Raw genomic sequence first — 19,349 nt, 5'->3', positions numbered from 1 at the left:
TAATTCACTAATTATAAAGCCTTAGACCTTCATTTAGTATATAAAATCACAGAACCATAAGACTTGCACAGACTGCAGGCATTTCTGAAAGACTTGCTGCCAAATACACAGTTATCTCCAAGCAACTGGATATTCAGCTACCAATAATTGATATACACCAGATAAAATTGGCACTTTGACCATTTATAAATGGAAAAACATAAGGTTATGAACTCTAATTTTATAATAACATTAAGTTTTAAATTTGGCACACAGAAAATAGTATTATAAGGATATTCATATAATTATAAGCATATTATATTGATTCTTATATATATTTATAATTTTTTTTTATTTTTTTTTAGCGAATAGTTTACAAATAAAGCCCGTATGAGCATCAACATGTAACCAAGATCAAGCCCCAGCCAACAAAGGAGCACCCAAGATACAATAATAGAAAAAACCCATCAGCCACTCAAAATCTTGTGCATGTAATGAAATTTGAACTTGCATAGGTTTCTCCTTCTCCTTATTTAGCTTCCTCTTCCAAACTTTTATAGGTTCTTTCTTATGCTTGCCGAGTGTATTTATCTTCTTGTTTTGTCTTTAAGGTTCCATTAAATAACTTCTGCAATGGTGTGTTATATGTCCATAGTTGATGCATTTGTAGCATATAATGTTATAATCCACAAACGAAACAAATGAGTTATAATTCCTTAAAGGAGCATATATATTGTATCTCCTACTTGAGAATCCATAAGGTCTTTTATTCTTATCTCAACCATAATCACATCTCACATGTGTTACATAGTCCCTTGCTCTATGACCAAAATGATTATATGAATAGCAATAACCATAGAAAGAATGTTGGAACATGGACGTATGTGTTTGCCTTTCTAGAAGGAATTTTCTGAATGTATCCTTATTATCCTTTGGAGATGTGCTTGGCTTTGATGGAACATCACTCTCTTTTGCTTTGCTACTTTCTCCTTTGTTGGGATTTCTAAGAGCATCAGCATAACTCTTTGCCTTTCCTTCATTTATCTTCTTTGATTACTGGACTCTTCTTAATTTGCCTTTTGATCTTCTTTATAACCAAGTCCTATTTTATTGACTGTTGAGCTTTGTTCATTTAATATATCATCCAAAATCTCAGTACTCTTATCAAACTTAAAGCTCTTGTTCAACTTGGAGGATGTCCTCTCTAGTTCATTTTTTCAGCTGATCCCTTAAAACTTCTTCAATTTTCTTAGCCTCTTCAACTTGACTATTTAGATCCACAATCATCTTTTTTATTCTTCATGTAGCTTCATCTTTGATTCCTCATTTTCTTGAATTTGAATTTTCAGTTTTGAATTTTGCATCTTGAGTCTTTTGATATCATCTAGGGCAACAAGAAGTTCTTCCTCCAGATCTACTATTGTTTCCTCAAGATTCAATTCTTCGTCTTTATCATTTTCTTCTTCTAGGTTCATATCAACATTCTTATCAAACTCTTCCTCTTTTAAATCCATCTCCTCTTTTGTTTCACTCACAAGTTCATCTTCTCTTTCAAATATCATCTTTCATTTTTGTTGCCATGTGTGTTCCATTTGTCACTACACCACTTTTTCTTTCCTTTTTGCTATCACTCACATTTGGTGTTTTGTCAACAACATTCTGATTGGTATTTCCTTTTCTTAATTCCTTTTCATTTTGCCATATGTATTTCCAGAATCTACCTTGTAGTGATTAGGGTGTCTCTAGAGGAACTTGCTCTAATACCAATTGAAGAAGACACGATTATTCTAAGATGCGGAGGGTGAATTGATATAATACAATTCTTTATTTTTTCAAACTTAATACCAAAAGTACATCAATTACACAATATCAACAACATAAGATGCAACAATCACGCAACACAAATAAAACACATGATTTACGTGGAAACCCTTACAAGAAAAAAACACAGCACAATATTGCTTATATATAGCATCTTGTTACAACTTTGTAGGCACCAACCCACTGGATACATCAATCAACTTAATTCGTAGGCACCAACTTACTAGAGGTATCAACCCCCACAACAAAATCTGTCTTCGAAAAGAAAAACTCCTTTACAAGTCTTCTCAAAACTCTTCCCTAAAACACTTTGCACAATTCTGCCTTGAAATCTCTCATGAATATTCCCCTAAGTCTCTCATTATTCTGTTCATATGTTTGCTCAAATTTGCTATGTAAGTTTGCTCAAATCTGCCACTTAATTCTGCCCAAATCCACCATATAAGTCTGCTCAAAAACTCTCTCCTTCATAACCCTACACAAAAATCTTCTTTTAACCTTGCATGTGTTGTGCGTTCTGCACACACACCCCTGTTTCAGGGGACCCCCGTCTTTTTCTTTTCTAGTCTGCCCAATAGGAGAGAAGAAGCCCCGAGTTTGGTGGACAAAGAGAGCAAGTAATGAAATCGCAAAATGACTTCTTAACCCGAAAATGAGAACCTAGCTCGCACAAATGCATCCAAAATCCCGACTTTCAAATCGAGCAAAACACCTTCAAAATCGCTCATTCCTCCGTTAGAAGCCCGAAGTTTGAAGTGAAAATCTCACAAAATGGTTCCTTAGCCCGAAAACCTATAGCTAAGTCTAAATCACGCCGAATCCTCACGAATCCCGAACTTGCAAAAGGAACAAGTAGCCCAAAAATGGAGAGCTAAGCGTTTATAATAAACCCTAAATCGCGCAGAACATCCAATATGCCCGAAAACATGAATTGTGTTAGGCTCTAGGTTGCACGATATGAGGTAGATGCCCGAAAATTTGCTGAAGAAGGTCATCACAATTTACCATTAGAGCCCAAAAATCCTCAAGGGAAAGACGGGAAAAAGAACAAAGTCGACGAAAACATCTTCAAAATCGCACAGTTAATATAAAAATCCCAAGTTTCACAGTGCGAAGCGTGAGATCGAGTCAAAGAAGTTCGGCAATTTTGAGTGTTTTAAAGAACTCAAATCGCTCATTTTCCTGTAGCTGAGTTTTGCGAGGGCAAAGGTAAAGTCGCACATTTCTTTGAAAAGTGTCGAATGTCGTTCAACCAGCTTGAAAATTCCAAACTCGACCCTTTTCCCGTGACTTGCAAAGAACACAAATTTTGCCCATTTTCATCATAATGCCCAAGTTTTTCCTTAGTGCAAACATTGCAAAAATCACACATATCGGATGAAATGGTCAATGTTCAAAGAGGGCGACACTTTAAATGTAAAGACCAAATTCGCCCCTTTTGGCCAAATCGGCCGACATTTATGTTTTGCAAGGGGGGCCTAAAGCAAAATAAGATAAAATCGCCCATTCAAGGTAAAAGGCCCAAAATTGAGTTTTGCAAACACTTGAGAGGAAGGGGCAAATGGAAACCCGACATTGTAGTGCAGAAGGAAATCGCTTAAAAACTAGAGCTGCATTAAACCAAAGCAAAAAGGGTCGAGAGTTGAAATCGGCACTTTTGGTCATTTTAGAAGCAAGTCTAAGTTCGCACAAATAACTTCATTAGGCCAAAAAAGAGACAAGCTAAATCTTGCAGTCAAGCCAAAAGGAGCCGAAAATGAACTAAAGCCTCCAAATCTCACAAAATGACTTATTAGGCCAAAAATCACAAAAGGTGACAATCGCGCGATTAGGCTCACTAGACCGAAAAAGGAAGAAAAGAAGCAAATCTAAAATTGTACATTCCAGTCTAAAGCCAAGTTTGCTATTAGGAGGGTTGCCTTAAAGAGAAAGTCGCGCGAATGGAGCCATTTAGCCAAAGTTCAAATCGCGCAAAATAGTCCGATGAGCCGAAAATTCTCATAGGGTCGATTCTACCAACCAAAGAGGGAGACATTCAAATCATTAAATTGCCCATTTTCCTCTAGGTCACGAATTTCATCAGGCTGAGTTTGGTGTGTATTTCGTGAGAAGAAGCCGAGTTTTCAAAGTGCCTTCAAAGGCCGAATTCTACCAGGACATTTTAAATTAAGATGCAAAGTTTTCTTCAACAAGGGACATTTAAAACTTAAATTTAATATTTGTTGAAATCATTTTTATTTTGCGAGATAATTAATTCAAATCGGAATTTACTGTTTGCAGAATCAACGAGCTAAGGCGTCAACCTAGAGCTCAAATTGGAGACGCGATCGCGATCAACGTTGGCCAACAAAGATGCAAGAGCGTGTTGCAGAGCATAAAATGATAAAGAAGCGCGCCACCATGGACGACAAGTTGAAGTCCCGAAGACAAAAGGAGCACTCGAAATGCAACACGTCTATGCATTCATAGAAATACACTGCTGGAAGAAATTCCAGAAAATTTATTTTATTTTATTTTCTAAATTGAACTATTTTATTGTAAAAGGCTGCCTGTGGGCCTCGTCCAATGGATTTAAAGTGAGGGGACACAGGTCAATTATGTTCAACTACCAGATTGACCAAATTGAAGCCAAATAGTGGTAGGCAGTTGAGAAAGTGGTTGGGAAGATAGCTGAGAATTGAGTGGGCATGGGTTAAAGTTGTCAGCTTCTAGAAGTCAAATTAGGGCCCTTGGATGCAGTCCATCCTGGCCTCTGGTTCAATTTGCAAAATCTATAAAAGGCAGAGGCCTTTCTTTTGTAAAGGGTTAGATTTTTAGGCAGTTAGAATAGGTTAGAGTTTTGTAGAAGGTTAGATTTTAGGAATAGCATAGAAATGCTACAGAAATTGTTGTAATAGGCAACTAGAATCAATATAATAGACATTGATTTGGTGTTTATCATCTTGGTCTTAGTCTATTTGCATGGTTTCTTTCAGCAATTTAGATAGATCTTTCTTTTAGGTGTGCAGGTATTTGATGGATGCGGGCCCATACCATTGAGGATATGTTGATTGTGTATCCTTGTGTATAGTTAGCCTGAGCCTTTAATTGTGTTTAGTTCAATTGCAGGTGTTCGTCTGAGCTGCGCCAGAATTGGGTGCTTAGCCATGCATTTGCAGTCTGAAAATCTTCCAAGTCCCCTTGATGATTGCACCGTTCCTGCGAAGTTGTGAGCCATTCTGACCAAGCAGGGAAAATCTGCTTTTCATATACTTGGATCTGCTGGTGTATTGGTTTATGTTTTTAGCATTCAACACTTCCAAAATCTGCATATACTTTCTATAATAAACATATTCTTTCTCTTACAAATCTGCTATTAAAGAAATGTATCATATATGCTTTCTTTCACAAATCTTCTTGTAACATTTTCACACAAATGTTCTCCTTCAAATTATTCAGCTTAAATTCAAATCATATTCTATTTTCTCCTTATAATTTTTTCTCCCCATTCATCTCCACTTTTATATCTTTATGCTTTTATATGAAGAAGCCATCACCTTTTGTTAACAAATGATTGCAACCTTTAGACTTATTTCCAATCACCCCCTTAGTTATACTCTTTTTAATAGCTCTTTATTTGCTACATCTTTTGCTATTCCATCCCTTGTGATCTTTTGACTTATATGACTTTTATCATATATGAATGTCCTTTTCTAAATTTTCATTGCTGCTGTTTATTCGTTTTGAATGCTTCACTCTAAATAAGGATCGCTGCTTTATTAACACTTCTTTTTTGTCTTATTTAATTTTTGTCATATATGACTGTCTTATTACATTTAATAATTCCTTCACAAATTCTTTACCATAGCCTTCACATTATAGATTGCTGTCTTCACAACATTTTGTTGTTCTTTTGATATAACAATCAATGCACAATAATACTATTCGCTGCTCTTCATTATCATCTTTTTCTAACATAGGCAATTAGCAATCATTTATAAATTGTTTAAACTTGGACAATCATAATGTAAATATGGACATTACTTTATATATTATGTCTTTGTCTTCTTCTATCATCTTCTATTATAAATCATAATGTAGATATGATCATTACTTGATTTATTCATACTTGTAATCTAATTTTGCCTGGTCTTGTATATTATCAACCTGTACATCGATTAGTGGCCTATGGTAATTGCATATTAAATTAATGAAGTGATACGAATACATATAGGCAACTATAGAACAATGTTTCTAAAAGAAACAATCAATAACAGAATGCAGAAATAGAAACTATCTAAACAAACTAAACTAAACTAACTAATGACCATTTACAATATAATAAATACTTTGATACCCTCCCTTAATGGTCATCCTATCAACTACACCAAGTTACCCCCTAAATTGTACAAACTTGTCCAGGCTCAGAGACTTAGTGAGAATGTTTGCAGTCTGGTCCACATTTGGAACATACCGCATGACCACAATTCCATCTTCAACAAGTTGTCGAATGAAGTGACAATGAAGCTCTACATGTTTGATTCGCTCGTGAAAGACTGGAGTATTGGCAAGTTTCAGCACCCCTTGATTGTCACAGTACATGGGTGAAGACCCTGCTTGAAACATTTTCATGTCATAAAGCATCCTTTGAAGCCAAACTGCTTTACATGCTGCCTTAACAGTTCCTCAATGTTCTTCTTCTGTCAAGGAAAGAGCTACTGCCTACTGCTTCTTACTGGTCCATGTGACTGCACCCATACCAAGACTGAAGACATACCTAGAAGCAGACTTCATGTCATCAACAAATTTTGCCCAATTTGAGTTTGTAAAACCAATCAAACGTGGATCTTTGCTTCTGTTGTACCAAATGCCAAAGTCGGGTGTTCTTTTCACATATCTCAGTACACGCTTCACTGCAACCCAATGTTCTACTTTAAAGGTTGTCGTGAAACAAGATATGTAGCTCACAACATAACTAAGATGAGCTCTAGAGGTTGTAAGATAGATGAGACTGCCAACTAGTTGCCTGAATGTTGACTCATTCACCATAGGTGAATCTAATTTGGTTGATAGTTTAAGCCCTTTCTCCATAGGTGTAGATAAAGGTTTGCAATCTTGCATCCTGAACTTATCAAGCAAACTCCTGCCATACTTCGATTCAGAGATGAAAATGCTGACAAGAAAAATGGTTTCCTTACCAACACTCTTGACATACAAATTGGGATTCGAAGATCTGCTCTAAAAGCCCTATCCAACCAAATATAGATCAATAATAATGTACCAAGCCCTAGGGGCTTGTTTTAGGCCATAAAGAACCTTTACCAGTCTGCATAAATGGTGCTCTTTGACTGCAACCTTGAAAGCTTGAGGTTACGTCATGTAGACCTTTTCCTCTAAATCACCATTGAGAAGGCACAGTTTACGTCTATCTGATGGAATTTCTAGCCAGACCATGCTGCTATGGCTAGAACTAATTGGATGGTGTTCATCTTTGATGTGAGAGCAAAGGTTTCCTCATAATCAACTCTTTCCTACTGGGAAAAGCCTTTACCCACCAACCAAGCTTTGTATTCATCAAGTGTTTCATTAGCTTTGTACTTCACTTTATAAACCCATTTACAGCCAATGGGTTTCTTCGTAGGTGGAAGATTTGACAAAACCCAAGTGTTTTTCTTTACAAGACTATGACGTTTAGCTTCCATAGCCTTTTCCCATTCAGCTATTCCTTTTGCCTCTAAATAAGTCTATGGCTCGTAAACACTCTAAATGTTGGCCATAAGAGAAAAGTTAATTGTGTTCTTCTTATCGCTCTTGGCTCTAGAAGATCTACCCTCGACAAGCTCATCATCACGAACATCACCGATAAAGCTTTTCCCACCACTGAGGACGGAGAGAATAACCATCTACTTCCAAATCAGGTGTATCAACATGACTTAGGCTGCCTGGAATAAAATCATTTAAATGTTGATCCACGTTTTCCTAAGGAAACTCTGGTGTTACAATATCATACCTAGGAGATTCCACAACATCAAGTTCAAAATCATCAAAATCCCTCTCTTCAGGTGAAGCTAATGGAAGCCTAGCACCTATATCTGTTTTTTGTGGAGGCTAATCTTCAAGACGCTAGATGGCAGAAGTGAGCTAAAAGGGCCCACTATCTTCATCGAAAACCACATCTCTACTAAATGTGACACAGTTAGTGTCCACATCAATCAACCGATAGGCCTTATGATTGTCACTGTAGCTTGTAAGCATCAATTTCTTTCCCTTGGAATCCAGCTTTGTTCTATTTGCATTAGGAATCCAAGTATATGCAAATGAACCAAAAACCCTGAGGTGGCTGATTTTTTGTTTCCTCCCAAACCAAGCTTCTTCGGAGTCATCTTCTTAACTGCCTATGTGGAGACTAATTCAGAAGATAAACTGCAGAATAGACTGCTTCAGCCCAAAATTTCTTAGGCACGTTCTTGTTTTTTATCATACACCGAGCCATCTCCATTATGGTTCGGTTCCTCCACTCAACAACACCATTTTGCCAAGGGGTATAGGGTGTGGTGAATTGACGCTTGATACTCTATTTAGCACAAAAGTTCGTAAATTCAATGGAACAGATTTCACCTCCATTATCTAACCTAAGAGCTATGATTAGATGTCCTTACTCTTTTTCAACTAATGCTTTAAACTTCTAAAATTCATTAAACACATGATTTTGCTTTGAGAAAAAACACCCACATTTTTCTACTAAAATCATTGACAAATAGAAGAAAATACCTGGCACCACTTACCGATGTCGTATTCATTGGTCCACAAACATTTGCATGAACTATCTGTAATACATTGGATGCTCTCCAAGCTTGTCCATCGGAGAATGGAGTTCGATATTGCTTCCCTACTTGGCAAGCTCTCCATACACCATGTGTCTGTTGTTGAATCTCAAGTAAGCCTTCTACCAGATTCTCTCAAGCCAACTAAGAGAGATATGATAGGCTCAAATGCCCATACCGCTAATGCCAAAGAGCGCTTATGGAAGAACTCTTCGTAGCCATTGCAATCTCTTGAGACTTGCAAGTATCAATTAGCTTGTACAATCCATGATCCTCAAGGCCAACAACAATTGTCTTCTTGGACTCATTATCAATAATGTGGCACTTGTGTGCATTGAAGACAACATCCAACTTCGAGCAGTGTTGCATCATTTGACTAACAAAAAGAAAATTTAACTCCATGCCTAGAACATAGTATACACTGGGAATATGAGAAACTTGAAGAGCACACAGAAAATACTGAGGGGGTAGGGGGGTAGATCAATAATTTAAAAACTTTTAAAACATGAAAATTCATAAAACATAGAGAGAGCAGACATCAAGATACAAACACCAATTTTCTTGTGGAAAACCCTTTCAGTTAAAAAACCACGGCACACAAAGCTTTCATTAACAAATGGGCACCAACCAAAATTACAAAAGTGAGCACCAACTCATAGAGAGAACCAACTCTGATCAGCTGAAGCATCGACTTCAGTTTTCACTAACTCAAATGCAAAGAAATATGGAAAAGAACTGTACATCATACACTCAGAACTTCACATTCCTCTTAGAAATTGCTACAAACTCCTCTCAGCTTGCTAACCATTTGTAGTTCTTGAATCTACTATAAAAATTTGATGTGTATCCCTCAATAATAATTAAAAACACACTACATACCCATGTATATCAATTGTATGCTGCTCTTCACATATGTATTCTACACTCCTTCAAGCTCTGACCATTATAGAAGGTTGCTTACAACTCCAATAATAGATAATCCATTAGTTGCAAGACATGATGAGCTGCTACGCACTATCATCTGCATGTTGTGTCACACTCTCTATGCTCCTTGCGTTACATCAAAAGTCTTCTACAACTGGTAGCAACTCCTACGCACTATATGTTGCTGGCCTTGAAAAGTTGCAATGAAACATTTGAATGAAAACCTTTTAATTTTTGATCTGACATCCGTCAAATATCATGAGCAAAGCCGTTAAAAAAGACTAAACTTAGCCAATACATTTACCCACAATCTACTCCACGCACACCACCCTATATTAGCACTAGTTCCACGATTCATTTACATGTTTACCTTTTTTAGATCATGCGAAGAGAATTAATACAAACCATAGACCTTTGATATGCCATGCACGCACATATTTAGAATATAATGAGTCTTAATTAAAGCCACAACCTCAACTTGTAACAATCACCAATTAATGAAAGTCTATACTCATCTAAAATTGTGAAAAGAATATTAAGATCAGACTCCCGAAGTATTGAATATTCAACTAGTGATGTGTCAATGACATGCACAAAGAATGGACAAGTAAGCCGTTGACTTTGACAACTAACAACCAAGTAGCTCAAACACAGAGCGAGATTGCTTAACCAGACAAGCAAGTAGCTCAAGCAAGTAGCTCAAGCAAGCAGGCAAGTAGCTCAACCAGGTAGGCAAGTAGCTCAACCAAGTAGGCAAGTAGCTCAACCAAGTAGGCAAGTACTTCAAGCAGGTAACCAGGCAGCTCATTTCAAATTTTTATTATTGAGTAATCCTCCAGAAAATGTACAACCTTAAATGTCATCATTTGACATCAATGACAAAATATGCAACAATTCCTCCCACCGGATATGATCTAAACATTGTCATTGCCAACAACTGTATACTCTTCACCTCCTCCAAAGATCACTAAATTGGAGCAAGTCATATACTTCATGAACCAATCTCTTTTGTGCGTGAAATGTCGAGAAGCTCCAAAATCAATGTACCAAGCAAATGATTTAACCTAGTCTGTTGGTCTTTTGGCCATAAAAGCATAAAAAACAAACTCCTTCTGCTCAGTGTGCTCTGCAACATGCGCCTTCTGCTAAGACCCTCCCTAGTTGGATTGCTCGTCAGCCAACCGTTTTCTGCACTACTTCTTCATGTGGCCAAGCTTACCATAGCAGTGACATGTGAAAACCTTCTTGGAGCTACTCTCAGGTTTGCTCTATCCTTTGGGCTGAAAGACTTGCCTTTGCCTTTGTTCTTGTCTTTGGCAATGAAGGCTTGTTCTATAGGTGATGATTCGTTGCTGCTCCCAAACTATTGTTTCCACCTTCCCTGCTATAGAAGCTTGTTCCACAGTTCAAGAAACTTTCAGTCAACATTCGTGGATGTAATGCTAAGCATTTCTATAAAGTGTTTGTACGAGCATGGTAAACTTTTGAGAGTCATCACCACCATGTCTTCCTCCTCCATCTTCTGACCAATAGCTTCCAGCTGATCGCAAATATCCTTGATCTTCATAAGATGCTCCTACAAAGACATCTTATTGTCCATCAATATTGAAAACAGCATGTTCTTCAGAAAGAATGTGGGTCTCCTATCTGACGTTTCATGGCAATCCTTCAAATGCGTCCAAATCTCTTAAGTTGACTTACCAGACAGCACTTGTGGAAGCATGGACAAGGAGTCGTACCCATAACAACTTGGTCTAGACACCAGTCTTCAAATATAGTGAGCATTCAATGTTTCCGCATGTTGTAATTTTTACTGTTGAATCACTAATTATTTTCTAAAATGATGTTGGGTCAACGACACCACCCTCCCTCTATCCGATGCACAAAGAATGAGGCACATATTTTGAGGCACTGTTAAAAAAAACCCTGATTTTTACACAAAAAATAGTCAAAAAAATACTTTGAAAACCCTAGGCACTGCAAAGAAACACCCAGTTCACAGAAAAAAGAAGCCCTATATCAGAACAAAACAAGAGCTCAAAAATAGATTCAGAAACCCTCATTGTTTTAGAAATTCAATTTGCAGAAAAACCCTAATCATGCCAAATGGACTGAGAGGCTGCAAAAAAACCAGTTGCAGAAATACGTGCTTAAGAAATCTAGTGCATTCAAAAAAAACAAAAGCAAAATTTTTCCTTCATCCATCACAGAAATCAGAAGACACCCGACACAAAATGCAGTAAAGTCATCGCGTTTTGTCTCAGGCCCACAAAAAAAATCCTTCATACTGTCACAAAAAAATATAGAAACTCCCATCATGTGAAGAAAAACTCAAGCGGTGCACGAAACGTGCAAACCCTCGTCATAGAGCTTAGAAAACACAAAGAAATAGCAGAAAAAAAAGAACGTGAAGCTGCGATTTCAAGGGCAAAAAAAGCTCCACGCAAACTGCAACAACCCTCACATGATTTTCCTGAAATGAACCCACAAAATTGCAGATATCACCGCGATTTTTAGAAAAAAGAAACCCACATGATTTCACAAAAAGAAACCCTCGAAAACCTCTGCGATTTTTTGAAATCCTCAATCTGTGAAATCTGCAATTTCAAACTGGCGATTTTTGTTTAAAAAAATCAAAAAAACTAGCCACAAATTTTTATTTCAAAAAAATCTGCCAAAAAAATAGAAATTGGCTCTGATACCATGAAATGGTTATTGCATATTAAATTAATGAAATGAAACAAATACATATAGGCAATTACAGAATGTTGTTCCTAAAAGAAACAATCGATAACAAAATACTATCTAAACAAACTAAACTAAACTAACTAATGACCATTAATAATATAATAAATACTTTAATATGAACTCCTTGACATCAATGATAATCAAACGACCAATCTTGCTCATACACCTTTGACATCAATGACAACAATCTTGCCCATACCCTTTTGACATCAAGAAAATCAATTCCAACATTTTTCCCTGAATTCTTACTAAGTCCTAAGTTTTTAAAAACTTTGGGTCAGTCATCCTTTTTGTTAGGTCCAACTCTTTCAACTATGATTTGAATTTTAAAAACCGCTCACTTTTAAAATTCAAGAAACATAAATAAATAATCATATTTTAAAACAAATATGAGAAATAATTACACAGCCAGATGAAAGAAAACCAGAAATCTCCAACTACGCTCCTTGCCAATTGACATTTTGTCTCTTTTGCAACCACACCTCCTCGAGAATTGTGTGGACAGTGGTATTGGAATCTGATCTTGATCTATGAACTCTAGGGGTGACAATAGGGCTTGAACTCAAAGGGAATGGAAGAATTTTACAAGAAAAGGAGTCTATTTGACCCATGGCTTCCATCTCTTCTCAACAAAACCATTGCCTGATGATAACCAGCAATTTTGTCGTGACTAGTAGAATTGAGAATTTGTAACAAACAGCCAACTCTTCCACTTCCAATTCCCGTATTGATACTTTTAGTTTTAATGCATGAAGGAGATGTCCCAGCAGCTATATAAAGAGTTGAAGAGCACGGATTTGGTCATTAAAGGCTTTGAGTGAGAGCTGTAGTGATCAAAGTACAAGAATTCAGCTAATTGTAGTCATTCTGTGAGATTGACAGTGACGATATGAGCAATCTAAGTTGTATCTGTTCTCTGTAATTGTTCATTGAGATAAGATTTAGGTAGCCATGCATTTGCCGCTAGTTCCCCTTTAGGGGGTTTTTCCAAAATAAATTGTTAATTGTTTCATGGTGAAGTTCTTCTATTTTCAGTTTGTAATTCTTCATTTTAAGCAACATTGTTCATCTAAAGTATTATTATTTGCTTAGACAAGTATAAAAAATAATTTGTTTTTATGTTCTAATAAATTCTACATTGAAAATTCAGGAGCTTAAGGAACATTTTAGTATCAAAGCAAATTACTGATCTATGGGAATTGTGGAGTAAGTTTATTGTATTGCAATTACTAGATCTTCAGACCTTTTCAGAATTTTGGGTCAGTCATTGTGCAGCAAAATATGCTGGATCTAAATTATACAAGTCTGACAGTCAACCCTAGCTAAGCACCACCATTGGGAGGATACATTTGACAACATATTGTTGTTTCAACGCTATTTCCAGCAGATCTGCATCATTTGCAGACTGATTACAGTCTTTCCTAGCATTGTACAGCCACCCATACATTTCCAAACAGCAGCCATACCAGTCACCAAACTCTTTTTGCTGTTTACAAACATTACAAAGTCTCATCTGAATCGAACTTGCATCTTTTCAGCTGGGTACAACATTCTGCGAGGGCAAAAATAGCTTATAAATTCTGATTTGTACTTTCCAGCATCTTCATCCATTATTATCAGTTGCTATACTATTCAAATAAATCATACTGGAAGATTATTTGGCTGCCCTAATTCAGAATTGGCCTCATCTAACATTTGAGGATTTTATGAAACAGCAAAGTTTGATGTTGTTTATTGCAATGATGGATTGATATCAGTAATTTAAGGGTCTTGAAAAGTGTGGTCAGAATTTATACTACTTGTTTGGATTCATTTCCTTTCAAACATCAGAAAATAAATAAAATAAAAAGGGGGACATTACACGAGCTTCGTAAGTCCATTGGTTCAGATAAAGACACAATGTTGACAAAGTTTAGTTTACTTTGTGGAGCTTGATGGATACAGTGCTCAAAACAGTACAGCTTCGCACTCACAAACACATGCCTAAACAAAAGTGGTAAAAAGAACTTTGGTGCAGCTCATAAGGGGTATAACAGAAGCTGAAGCTGAAGGTGTCCCGATTCTTGGGATGAATCTCTACCCTGCATTCAACACTCTTCCAATAAACTAATTCAGTCTTCAACTAATCAATCACCTTTTGAAGCATGTTTATGTACACTGGGTGTGATAACAAGGAGAATGTGAGGTCATCTAAGGATACACTAACTTTGCAAGGGATGGAGGCACTAAAGAAATTCAGCCGTTCATACTCATTGTTGACCATCTGTCATCCAAAGTGTCCGGTGGAGGTAAGGAGGTTTAAGAAATTATATCTGCAGTTCGGTTGCCTCATTTAGAAGCAATTTCAAGCATCATGTTAACAAGCTGCACCATTAAAGACTGATGAATCAATTGAAGTATGTCTGGAACTGATTTGGGTATTTCCAGGTGTTCATGGATGAGAGCTAAAAATGTACTGTGAAAGGTTGATGTTCATACATATCAATTTACCCAGCCATATTATGTCTCAGTCAAATTTAAGCTTTGGGAAGTTAAATCACTGCAAAGAGGTAATTTCCAGATTTTAGCAATGACCATTGAAGGACAGATCTGAAATATCTGTGTCAAATATATTGTCCCAGTTCTGAAAATATATTTCTGAAATTCAAACAGCTATGAAAATCATTGTCATTTCATTTGATCTGGAATTCAATCTTATAAAATTTCAATGGGTGAATATCTGTATTGAAGCATATTACTGATCAATAACAAAAATGTTTCTTTAGATCATTATAGTGTGGATTATATATTGGAGCATTGATCAAACATTGTGAACTACACCCAAAGTTTAGCTTCCTGCAAACTGTTTGACGAAATGTCTGTTCGGTGAAACTGTCAAACAATTGCAAAATAATTTGGTTACCAAATTCAGGGTGGTTGTTACATTAGATTGAGTCCCAACCCTTCCACAAAGTAGAAGCTAAAATTTCCAATATCTATATGCACCTTACTGCTCTAGCAAACCCAGAGTTACTCGTCAAGGCCCCGTCAGCATTTAAGCTCCACCAATGAAGTAACAGAAGAAACAAAAAGCCTCCTCTATTAACCTTCATGAAAACCTGATTGATGTGGCTTAAATATCTTTGTTAATAAGTTGGCATTGAGAATATCAATACACTGAGAGTGGTTTCAAATCAAATGATAAAATAAAAGATTAAGAAGAACATGCCTGAATTAACCCATCTCTGTGACTATTAAAGAAAAGTGAAACCTTTGATTTACAAGTAAAAGACATCTCCACTATAATAGCAAAAAGCAAATTATGTTGTTGCAAAAATGGTCTACGAGAAAGCATTCAAGTTCTGTAAAAGAAAAAGAAACTAGCTTTAGAAATCCAAAAAATTAATGCGACATACCACGATTGTCAAATGTCTCAGAAACAATCAAAACTGCAGAGAACATATGACGGTTATTTGGAGAAAGGTGCAACTTTTCCCATAAAATCCAATCCCAGATGTGGTAAAGATCTTCAGATATCTATCAAAGCAAAAAAATGGTCAATGAACCAAGTCAAAGTCTCAATCATGTATGCATGCACTATGTGCTCAGAAGTCTTGCATATCATAGCATGCATGAGAGATTAATTTTAGTAGCTTCTTTTTGCCATTTCTCATTTTACCTCTTTGAATGGTAGAATACCAAATAGAAAAAGAAACATGCAGTCATTTCATTGTCAGCAAAGAAACAACCATGTAAATATTAATAACATTGTACCTGCTGCATAGAATAAGTTTGAGAAATATTAAGATGGCCTCGTCGAACGGGATGCCTTAAGAAATATGGTTGATTGGGAGAAATCTTCAGAGCCTCATCACCACATATAAAATGTTTGAAAGTATAATCAGAACTACTTGATTCAGTAATACTAGAGCGAGTAGATTCATCAATACTGCCAGCATTTGCATCACTGATGTCTGCATTAGCTGCACAATTAAAATGTAAAAACATTTTCATTAGCTGCAGAGTGTAATATACACCATGAAATTTTTATTTTGCTTCCACTGCATAACTTAGAAAGGAAATGCACATAAACACGATTATTCTTTCCAACAAAATTAATGAATCATCTAGGCTAATAATTTAATGTCCTGTAGAAAGTATTCCTTGTCAGAAAAATACAATCATATATACTGATGGAAAATTGTGATTCACGTCCACATAAAGAATTTTTTGGTAGAGAGATCAAGTATTATATTAACGAAGCAACGAAGTCACAAGGCTACTTCGATGCACTTCATTCCTACCTCTAGGAGGTTGCAACTTTTTGATGTGCACTCTTCGTTGTACATTAATTCTGACTTCTATAGATTGAGGCTGTCTAACATGCACATAGATGACTCAAGCATCTTAATTATGTCTCTTGGAGGTTGAGACCCACCAATGGGTCAATGTGCATTTCTATAGCATCAAACACCGAATTCTATGATTTTTCTAGTGGCACAAGTGGCCTTGATGGAATTACTTTGATTTGCATTATTGCATAAAATATTAGCAGATCCAGTTGGTTTCAAATTTGGTATGAAAATGATTGTTCTGAGGTTGTCGATATTTTTCTGACCCACAAGGCAAGGTCCTCTTTGGTTCAGCTCAGATCTTAACTAGTCCCTGAGTTGAACTCTTACAGCTCATAGCGACTATCATAGGGTTTTGATTGTGATGAATTTGCAGGTGTTATCCTTGACATTGCGATTTCCAATCACTCTGCTTGCAGTGTTGAAGTCCAAGTTCTAAAAGATTGAGATGGATATGTCTGTTCTAAATGTTATTCTTGTGGAATATTCACGTCCCTTGTCTAGGAGATTGAACACTATTCAAGTTGATTCCAAGACTTTGATGTTGTTGTACTGACTTTGAGAAAGTGATTGGCAGCCATGGATCATTGTGGACTTTTCTTTCTTGTCTTCTTTAGGAGTTGGTCTCTTTGGGAGATGTTCTGGTCCTACAAGTCTCTATTAGGGGGTGTGTCAATGCATATGTATACATCTTGTAGTCACACCTTCATAGGATCTTACATCCTTGTTTGTGTAAGTGCATAGTGCATTCAAGGTTTGGGTATTATCTCCATGAAGGGCCACCAACTTGTGATGTTCCTTATACTCAACAAATCTCTAAAAATGCAAAAAATAAGTCTAGCTTAAGTAAGAGGACGTGTTGATGTGTGGTGCAAAGAAGAATGCAAAACACTTACACAATGAAAGACACACACCAAAACAAAGGATGACAAAGAAGTAGTATAAAGGTGCATGAAGGGATTGCAAGCATGCCATTCCAAAGAAGAAAAAAATTAAAAAGTTGTGATTAACAATGTATTGGCAAACATTGGACAAATTGTGTGCACCGATGAAAAGAAGTTTTTAAGAATTAAGGTTTCTTGTCCTATAAAGAAGTGCATTAGGAGGAAAATTTAAATGCTCAAACAAAAGAGTTTTTGTTTAAGAAGACTTTTGCCATGACTATTGGCAATGGCCTAGCAATTGGCACACACCTTAAAGCATGGAATTTTCTAGAAATTAACGATTATGAGTATTCCCACACAATGAACAAGCTGGACACACTGTTATGAAGGATTTCAATAGCGTACATGTGGACTCAAGAATCTGCCTTAAAAAGGTCATGTGAAGGATGGCCATGCCAAACAGGGATAAGGAATACACCTTGCAAGTCTAGACATTACAATACATTGGCAAACAAAGGAGGTCAAGGTAGGCTAATAAGGAATAGCCTTCAAAACTCAAATGGAAAATCCAATGCAATGGCACATTTATGTAAAAGCGTTGGAAAAAAAAATTGAAACTTGCAAGTAATGTCGTGGCATGCACCAAGAGGTTGGAGCGCACCAATATTAAGCAATTTCTTTTTTATTCCCAATGTAGTGGCATGCATGTGAAGCCAGGGGCACATAAGAAGACATTAGCATGACTTTCAAATTGCATGCCCATGCCTATATTTGTATATTTGATGTAATAATGTACGGCAATATAAAGATGGTGAATTTCTGAATATTTCTAGTCTAGTGTATAGGAGCCAACTTGGATAAGTACACACATATACAATGGAGAGATGAATAAGTAGATTTTCAAGTTTTTATAGAGGCTTAGTGGTGGAGGAGCACCTACCTATGAAGACATGAACCGAGGACAAGATGATTTTCTATTAGCCTAGAAAGAATGTAATAAGACCCTATGGGTCCTTTTTGTAATTCAATGTCCTAGGAGTGTGACAAGTTTGTCCATGTTTGGGTCAAATTGTCATCTAAGGTCTTGTAGAGCAAATTGAGTCAATAAGGGTCACAATGGTTTAAATTGAGGGATCAAGTGACCACAAGTCTATTTCAGTCATTTTTGATGTTTTAGAATCAAATGTAATCATTTTGGGGGACTATGATAGTCAGGAGTCTAAGTTGATTGAATTATGCAAAAGTTGTCATATTGTCAATTTGTTGTCATGACAATTTTGCACTTTTGTAAGTCGTGATTCTCCAACGGTCAGTCAATTTGAAAAACAGTTGGAGGAGGTTGTGGTCGTTTGGGAAACACCTTTAAAGGCCCCAAACACCGAAGGATGTAAGTTGGTCGATTTGGAAAGGAATTTGAAGCATCAAGAACTGTTGGAAACTCGGAAAACCGTCTAATTTTTGTTGATTGCATACTGAAGGTGGATTGGTAAGAATGCTCATGACATAGATCTTGTAACTAGATTGTTTTACCTTTGTTTTGCGTTCGGTGTGAAGTCTTGAAGTGATCGCTGCCCCATTCTACAAGCAAATCTCTACCGGATAGCCTAAAACCCTTAAACCCCTAGGGTTTGACTACAATAATGGATTTTGGCCTATCAATCCTTAACTGAACACTCTGTCGTTATAGGAGATGATAGGCCACTGTATTATATGTCAGTTCCAAAACCCATTAAGAGGATACAACAGGGCGAAGAGGACTGTATTATATGTCAGTTCCAAAACCCATTAAGAGGATACAACAGGGCGAAGAGGATGGAGAACTAACCTAGGTTTGGCATCTCTATCTGACAAACCGGTTT

The 19,349-nt window shown here is 36.6% G+C and overlaps 1 protein-coding gene across 1 annotated transcript in view; it reads right to left on the bottom strand.

Moving 5' to 3' along the window:
* Nucleotides 1-19,349, bottom strand: part of LOC131034409 (actin-related protein 9) — a 217,233-nt gene that overhangs the window by 138,263 nt on the left and 59,621 nt on the right. The window contains exons 7-8 of the mRNA XM_057965876.2: nucleotides 16,029-16,237; nucleotides 15,671-15,791 (exon numbers count right to left, since the gene is read on the bottom strand). Coding sequence (XP_057821859.2) covers nucleotides 15,671-15,791; nucleotides 16,029-16,237 — 330 coding nt within the window. The remainder of the gene's footprint in view (nucleotides 1-15,670; nucleotides 15,792-16,028; nucleotides 16,238-19,349) is intronic.

This window comes from Cryptomeria japonica, chromosome 8, assembly GCF_030272615.1.
Source record: "Cryptomeria japonica chromosome 8, Sugi_1.0, whole genome shotgun sequence".
Lineage (NCBI taxonomy): Eukaryota > Viridiplantae > Streptophyta > Pinopsida > Cupressales > Cupressaceae > Cryptomeria > Cryptomeria japonica.
This window is presented reverse-complemented; position numbering and strand designations above follow the sequence as displayed.